The 8,844-nt window shown below is 39.7% G+C and overlaps 1 protein-coding gene across 1 annotated transcript in view; it reads left to right on the top strand.

Moving 5' to 3' along the window:
* The window catches only part of LOC133765856 (probable ATP-dependent RNA helicase DDX60), a 53,975-nt gene extending 45,532 nt beyond the window's left edge, over window positions 1–8,443 (top strand). Inside the window, exons 15-16 of the mRNA XM_062199414.1 lie at window positions 1,450–1,602; window positions 8,413–8,443. Coding sequence (XP_062055398.1) covers window positions 1,450–1,602; window positions 8,413–8,433 — 174 coding nt within the window. The 3' untranslated portion in view covers window positions 8,434–8,443. The remainder of the gene's footprint in view (window positions 1–1,449; window positions 1,603–8,412) is intronic.
* The last annotated feature ends 401 nt before the right edge of the window (window positions 8,444–8,844 follow it).

An 8,844-nucleotide genomic window follows, 5' to 3' on the forward strand; every position in this document is an offset into this window, starting at 1 on the left:
CACACACAGAGAGAGAAGTCTTCCATTTGCTGGTTCACTCCCCAAATTGCCACATTGGCCAAGACTGGGCCAGGCTGAAGCCAGGAGCCAGGAGCTTCTCCTAGCTCTCCCACATGGGTGCAGAGATCCAAGCACTTTGGCCCTCCTCCACTGCTTTCCCAGGCACATTAGCAGGAGACTGGATAGAAAATGGAACAGCCGGGACTCAAACTGGTGCCCATATAGGATGCTGGCACTGCAGGCAGTAGCTTTATCTGCTGCACCACAGTGGTGGCCCCATCATTATGTTCTTAAAACTGTATATATAAAATACATGAGATGTGTTCTCCTTATATCAATAAAAATTTTAAGAAAAAGAAAAGGTAAATGTTAAATATTTTTTCTGAGCTAAAGCAGCGACTTGCTACCAGGAAATCAAATTCAGATTTGTGTTTCATTTGAAAGCTTCTCCCGTTTTCTGTGCTTCATGTCACCAAATCATCACCACATGCCCAGTTCTACAAACTAGAAACTGTTGCCCTCTTCCCCACTGCTGTGTGTCTCACTCAGAAACTAAGCCCAGAACACTGAGAGACACGCCAGATAATGGGTGTGCGACCTGCTGGACCATGTAGTCAGATCAATGGCTATTACTTGTGTATGTTTGCTTTTTTCTTTTAGTGATGGTGCAGGTTGGAAAGGGGGAGGGAAGCAGAATAAAAGTAAAAAAAGAGGGTGGGAAAGAGAAGAAAGAGAAGAAGAGCAGTAGTGACTGACAGAGGTAGAAACTGTTCAGGAAAGACAAAGTGAGTTTCAGAGAAGGAGCTGGAGGACAGAGATGGGGAGAGGGTGTGGAGAGAGAGACAGGAAGTGAGAAACACAGAGGTGCCAGCCTGGAAGCACAGGGAGACACAGACAGACACGGGCTGACCGTGGTCAGATGTGATTGGAGTGAACAGGGTTAGTTTCAAGTCAGCAGCAAAAATAGAGCAAAAGGCAGTTGATAATCAGACTCCGCTGAGAGCTGTGTTGGGGCCAGGGGTGGATTTTGCTGCTTGCCTGGGGGGACGCTGGGCCTGCATGGAGCATCTCCTCTTGGACTTCTTACCGTTGTGCTTCAGTGTTTCCTCATTACCCCAGGATGAGCTGGAGCTGCCTCCAGCATTATGGGAGTGATGTCAGCAGGTACACGAGGGAAAACTGGGCACATGGCTGCTGTGAGGGAGGTGTGTGAAGAAAGGACCAGTGCATTTGAGGTTGGATTGCGTTCTACTTTACCAGGTCTTACGCATGGATGCCACTTAGGACAGAACTGCTCTATTTATGAACTTGAGGTTCTAGCATAAAACACTACTGCTCCTCCCAGAAATGCGTCTAACTGCCTGCTAAAGCCTTCTAACACATAAAATCAGGCTTCAGTTAAAGGACATATGCCTTCATTTGATTTTGCAAACTGTGTGGGTGTTTCAGACTTTCAGGAAGATTGTATCCAGGCTGAGATGGACAAGAGGAGGCTCCGGTCTGATCAGGCTGTTACAGCGGGGCATTGGCTACCACCATGGTTTAATGGAGTACAAACAGAGACAAGTTGTTGAGACCCTTTTCAGACTGAAGCACGTCAAGGTAGGTGAACTCACTACAAAGCACAGCTTTCACTTCGATTGGGTAGAGGAAAGCTGCAGTGGCTATGGGACGGAAGATGCTCTATTTAGCTCTCTCTGGGGAGAGATGCGCCACCTACATTTATCATATTTCCTTCCATACATTTTTACATAGTTAATATGATAATGTGTACACAATTTGGGATCTTGTCTGCCTTGCCTAATATTATTTAAGTATTTTATTAATTAGCATGAGGTAATAAATATGTGTGCAACAGAAAATACACATATTTAATTTACTTAAGCATTATACTAATGTTAATTTTCTGTCAACATAGATCATCATTTTTTTTAAAAGATTTATGTATGTATTTGAAAGACAGAGTTACAGAGAAAGAGAGAGAGAGAGAGAGAGAGAGAGAGAGAGAGAGAGAGATCTTTCATCTGCTGGTTCATTCCCCAAGTAGCTGTAATGACCAGAGCTGGGACGATCTGAAGCCAGGAGCCAGGAGCTTCTTTTGGGTCTCCCACTGTGGTTGGTGCAGGAGCCCAAGTGCTTGGGCCATTTTCTGCTGCTTTCCCAGGCCATCGCAGAGTTGGAGCAGCCGGGACTTGAACTGGTGCCCATATGGGATGCTGGCACTGCAGGCAGTGGCTTTACCCACTACACCACAGTATTGGCCCCATAGAACATCATTTAAATTATTTATTTAGAATTGATTGATTCTGCTAAGTGAAAAAAATGTCTCAGAAGGCAAAGGTAGCAGGCTCTGGAAATACATAGCCAAATTTCTTTCCAGAATGACTCTTTTTAACTTTATTTAGATTTTGAGTATTATGGTTAAAAACTGAAGTTGTTATGATGGTACAGAGAATATCTCATACCACCCAATTTCTCCTTTTATTAACATCTTATACTATTACAACATATTATTGCCACAGATGAATCCATATTGTTACATTTTTATTAAATTAAGTCCATTCTTTTTTTGAAGATGTATTTACTTATTTTAAAGACAGTTACACACACACACACGGGGCGGGGGGGAATCTTCCATCTATTGATTCACTCCCCAAATGACCACAATGGCCAGAGTGGGCCAAAGTGAAGCCAGGAACCAGGAAATCCATCTGGGTCTCCTACATGGGTGTCAGGGGCCCAAGTGCTTGGGCCGTTTTCCACTGTTTTCCCAGGCACATTAGCAGGGGGCTGGATAGGCAATGGAACAGCCAGAGCTCAAACTTGCTCTCCTATGGGGTGCAGGCACCTCAGGTGGCAGCTTAACCTGCTGAGCCACAGTCCCAGCCCCTAAAGTCCATTCTTGATTCAGAAAGCCCAATCATTCCCCAGTGATCCAGAAAGATAACTGTATAAACTTCACAGTGTGAAAATTAAGAGTAAATTAATGGGCTAAAGGAGAACTAATAATGGAAATAAGAAAATTTATTTATTTATTTATTTACTTATTTTTAAAGAATTATTTATTCATTTGAAAGTCAGAGTTACACACAGAGAGAAGGAGAGGTAGAGAGAGAGATCTTCCATCTGCTGGTTCACTCCCCAGTTGGCCGCACTGGCTGGAGCTGTGCTTATTGAAGCGAGGAGCCAGGAGCTTCTTCTGGGTCTCTCATGTGGGTGCAGGGGCCCAAGTGCTTGGGCCATCTTCTACTGCTTTCCCAGGCCATAGCAGAGAGCTGGATTGGAAGAGGAGAGCTGGGACTCGAACCGGCGCCCATATGGGGTGCCAGCACTGCAGGCGACAGCTTTACCTGCTATGCCACAGCGCCGGCCCCAGAAAATTTATTTATTTGCTAGGTAAATAAAATGCTGTATAGACAAACTTCTGTGATGCAGCTAAACTAGTAGTTGGAGGAAAATGTATAACCTTAACTATGTTTATTTTCAAGAGAAGAAAAGGCTACATGAGAAACAAAAATGTATCTGAGCAACCTTAGGTAGGTTTGCGATAAGACAGTTTCCAGCAATAGATTCACCTTTCTCTAAGAAATGTGAACCTCTCGGTATCTGCAGGGGATTGCTTCTAGGACTTGCACATATACCAGAATCCATCAGAGTGCTCTAGTCTTTTATATAAGACAGCATAGCTTTGGCATAGAACCAATGCGTATCCTGTGTCTCTAGGTTACTTACATTACTTAGTGCAATGTATTGTATGTAAGTAGTTGCTACAGTATATTATTTAGAAAATAATGACAGGAAAAAAAAAGACTGTAAGTGTTCAGTGCACTTTTTTGTGTGATCCCTTTGACTCTTAGACCTATCAGAGCCATCAATTGTGAGCTGAAATTGATCACTTGGACTAGTGAGATGGCATTGGTACATGCCACCTTGATGGGATTGTGTTGTAATCCCCTGGCACATTTCTAATTTCACCATTTGGGGCAAGTCCGATTGAGCATGTCCCAAATTGTACATCTCCTCCCTCTCTTTTTCCACTCTTAAATTTAACAGGGATCACTTTTCAGTTAAAATTTAAACACCTAAGAATAATTGTGTGTTAAATACTGAGTTCAACCACTAGTACTAGAACAACAACAACAACAACAACAACAACAAATACTAAAAAGGATAAAGTATTACATTGTACATCTAAAGTCAGGACAAGAGCTGATCAGTTCATTGTTTCTTATAGTGTGCATTTCACTTAACAGGTTTCCCATTTGGTGCTCAGTTGTCACCGATCAGGGAAAACAAATGATATTTGTCTCTTTGGGACTGGCTTAATTCACTCAGCATGGTGTTTTCCAGATTGCTCCATCTTGTTACAAATGACCGGGTTTCATTGTTTCTTACTGTTGTATAGTATTCTATGGAGTACATGTCCCATAATTTCTTTATCCAGTCTACTGTTGATGGGCATTTGGGTTGGTTCTAGGTCTTAGCTATTGTGAATTGAGCTGCAATAAACATTAATGTGCAGATAGTTCTCACAAGAGCAAGTGGTTTGCAATTTCTCTTCTTCCATTGCCCATATCTTTTGACATAGTCGTAAGACATTGCTCCAGATAGAATCACTCTGACTTACTACTTGGTAATTTACCTTTCCATATGATCCTGCAGGGTCCTTGGTGAAGCCTGTCGTGCTATTTTCTTATCTTTAAAGTAAATGCAAGGTGTCAGGTGCATAACAATAACATGAGCAGATCTAAAAATACTGCTCAGCTTTCTAATTAATACTAAGATGCTGTTACTCCCTTTTTATTTCATCAGTAGTATATTATTTATAAATAACTGATATGACACTTAAATATAATAAGCATAAATGCATTATTTAATAACTGATACATTTGAGCCTAACGAGCATATTTAAGTACCAACTAAAATAGTGTGTAAAATTTGCAAATCATGTTTTTTGAGGTGAGGGAAACTACTAGGATTTGAATAGCACCTTTATATACTTTATCTAATTTGGTGGTATCAACAAGACTGTATCAGACAAGGTAAGTTTTCCTGGTTCTCTATTATATATGAAAAATGATGATTCAATATTTATACAAAACTACTGGCTTAATAATTGGCCACCCAGGTTTAACAGTGTTATTCTGACTTTAGACCTAGGACTCCACTGGTGTAGCTGTTAATCTTTTGAAAATATTCTTTGTTTGCTATTATTCTCATATTTCAAAAAATTAAGGAAACTTTATATTTGCATATGCGCTAATAACCTTTTAAGCTGTTGAAAGGCCTACTACACATGAATTAATCTAGAGGTGATAAAACATATAAAGACTTAAAATTTTGAAAAGGTTACATGTGAGGCAAATTCAGTACAGGCTCTAAGTGAGTTCTGGTGTTTGGGAAATGCACCCAGCCCCGCATTTCACATGTAAGGCAGAGATTATGCTGACTGTTAATATGTGAAGAATTTCATTCCAGAGATAGATTAGAATAATTTCTACAAAACGATGTTGTTGTCTCAGGTGAATGGTGATTCTAATATTGTAGCACCTTTTGTCTAATTTGATATTTTTAGAGAGGTTGGTCGTTAGCACTCTGAAAGCATAGTAATCTGTTTCACAAATAGAACCAGACTGCTGGCGATTACAGATTCTTCAGGTTTCAGTAGCGGACATCAATGATATCGCTATGCAGTGTGAACTGTATGTTCTTGAGGTGTTAATGAGGAAGAGTGGTCCTTTGCTTTATCATTTTTCTTCCCTTTTGGACACTGATAAAAGACAATGGAAAGTATCATAAAGTTCTATTTGCGACGGATTTTTACGTTTAAGAGAATACCTGGTTGTGGCTAGTTTTACTTTATTTTATTTTTCCTTTCTCTGAGTTAATACTGGCTACAGCAAGATAATATGATTGCAAGGAAAGTCGATATTCAGAGAAATAAAACCTTGACTGGGTGATCCATAAGTAGGTTGTTTAACTGCATAAGGAGTCTTCAAAAGTTCATGAAAAATGTGTATTATGAGCAAACTTGGCATGGATTTCGAATAGTTTTGACCAAAAGGAGCTTATTTCTTAACTTATCTTTTAAAAATTTTTTCACAAAATTTTGGGAATACCCTTGTATAATAAAGATAGTGTCTATTTTCCTGTTAATGAAAACACGAACAAAATTTAGAATTTATCTGGACAGACATGATTAATATTTATTACCAAGGTAAGGGCAGCTTTATTGAGAGTGCTTTTTACCTTTAGCTGTTTTAAATAAGTGTCTTGCATAGTGTTTCTATTCTATTCAGTGAATAAAAAGATATAAAAACCTGTAAAACAAGAATTACATGGGAAAAAAAAAACCCTCGAGGTATCATTAACATGGGTTGAAGGCATTCCATTGTGAGAATGTGTTTTATAGACATTGTTTGAACATCTTCTATAATTTACTTGGGGCATGGAGACAAAAGCAGCACTGCTAGTCTTGATTGGTTTTATATAAGTTGGTGAACAGGTTTCTACTTATAAAATGAGGAGTATTGATTACACGATAGGAAAATAAGATAATTTAGATAATTTAGTTGCATGTAGCTGTAATCATTTTAAAAGTTTAAAGTATTTGAAACTAAATTTTGATTTCTCAAGGGTACCTTGTTTTATATAGACATTGACTTGAAGTGTAAATGTTAATCAATGTTCTATAAATATCAATTAATAAGTGATCTCATTATGAAGTACATGTATCAGAAGGTATAGGAAGGAAAAGATGATTCAAAAACATTGATGGTCATCAAATTATGTGATACGGAGTCTTTCTCTCTGAATTTTCAATATTTAAATTATTCTTTCATCTATTTGCCAAATCACACAACAATGCCTGAAAAAGATGATCACCCACTCAAAGAGGGCATTGCACTGCTTTTTTTTTTTAATTTGACAGAGTTAGACAGTGAGAGAGAGAGAGAGACAGAGAGAAAGGTCTTCCTTCCATTGGTTCACTCCCCAAATGGTCGCTACAGCTGGTGTGCTGTGCCAATCCAAAGCCAGAAGCCAGGTGCTTCTCCTGGTCTCCCATGCGGGTGCAGGGCCCAAGTACTTGGGCCGTCCTCCACTGCACTCCTGGGCCACAGCAGAGAGCTGCACTGGAAGAGGAGCAGCTGGGACTAGAACCTGGTGCCCATATGGGATGCGAGTGCCGCAGGCAGAGGATTAACCAAGTGAGCCACAGCACTGGCCCTCATACTGTTTTGTTTTAAAGAATACTCAATTGGCTACTTATTTTTATACAGTGAAGCATTGGGAAGGCCCCTAAATATTTTTTATATGAACTCAAGTCCAACTTTATCTTCAGCTATAAATTACATTTGGGGTGCTTTAATATAATTTTCTTCATTTAAAAAAGGTATTAGCTGCAATGATGGACAGAGTAACATTTAAATTTTGGTACTTTACCAAAAATAGAGATCATATGCCTAAGAGATGAAAGCTCATCAAAATTCATATGGTACTTTATATTAAAAGGAAAACTTCTGCCGTGTCAGTATGCTTTGTTGAATGGGAAGCAGTTATGGATAGGCACGCACACATACAAACTCACACACACATACACATGCACACATAAGGATATATGGTTTACTTTCTATAAAGTGAGCATTAGAAATGTTCACTTATAAACAGTAGAAAGAAAGGGGTTAACGATTAGAAATGTTCACTTATAAACAGTAGAAAGAAAGTGGTTAATGATCAAGAGGGTTATATAACAATTAGAAAATGAAATTATTAATGTGCAGAGAGGTATTCACTAGAAAAAAAAAACTTTAAACACTTAAATTGCTCCATTTCCTTCACTAAAACTGATGCTTTTGCTTCACTCTAATACTCTCCTTCACTGATTTTTCTGTATATGTTCATTTCACCCCCAAAGATCTATTTTCTATTTAACAGATTTATAATCAAGCAAATCAGTATTTTCTCCTTTTGCTAGATGTGCTTATACTATTGTCAATAGAGTCCATGTGAAAGGAATCTCAAGGAGGTGATGGTTTCCCGGCACCCTTTGCTCTTTTGAAGAGGCTCTCTTCTTTCTTTTTCTTTTGTGACTTGGGGGATGCTCCCTCTCCAAACTCCATGAAAGTGTCAATGCTTAAAAGTGACTAGCTTCAGTTCCTCCAGCCCATGGGAAATACATCTACAAATAACAGCCACTTCTATGTCCATTGCATCTTTGTTCTGCACGGTTGGCCACATTCTGACTGGGAGAGGAAGGGTAGGAAAAGAAGCATGCGTCTAACCCAGTGAGTGAAAGTTGGAGGAAACAGCATGTGACCAGGAATGGTCTGGTGTTTGCCTGCTTCCAGCGCTGGGATAAACAAGGGGCTGGCAGTGAAGACTCCTCCTCTCCTTTCTGCCCCTTCTCTCCAGATGAGGAGCACATCTCACTAGCAAACGGCAGGCCTGATTTCAGCTCATTTTTGTTCCTCGCTGGACATTGCAGCAAGTCACCTAGAGTCTCCTGCTTCATACTTTGTGAGTTAATTATTTATTGGTATGTTGCAAGCTTGAGTTATTATGAGATGCATTCAAGTCCTGGCTCCACTCCTGATTCCAGCTTCCTGCTAAAGCCTACCCTGGGAGACAGCAGGTGATGAATCAAGTACTTGAATCCCTGCTACCCATGTGGAAGACCCAGACTGAGTTTCTGGCTTCTGGCTTTGTCCTGTTCCAGTCCCAGCTGTTGTGGGCATTTGAAGAGTGAAGCAGTGGATGGGAGTTCCATCTTTATTGTCTCTGCCTTTCAAAAAACTTAGATATATATATATATATACATATACATATATATGTATATATATAATT

Source organism: Lepus europaeus, chromosome 8, assembly GCF_033115175.1.
Source record: "Lepus europaeus isolate LE1 chromosome 8, mLepTim1.pri, whole genome shotgun sequence".
Classification (NCBI taxonomy): domain Eukaryota; kingdom Metazoa; phylum Chordata; class Mammalia; order Lagomorpha; family Leporidae; genus Lepus; species Lepus europaeus.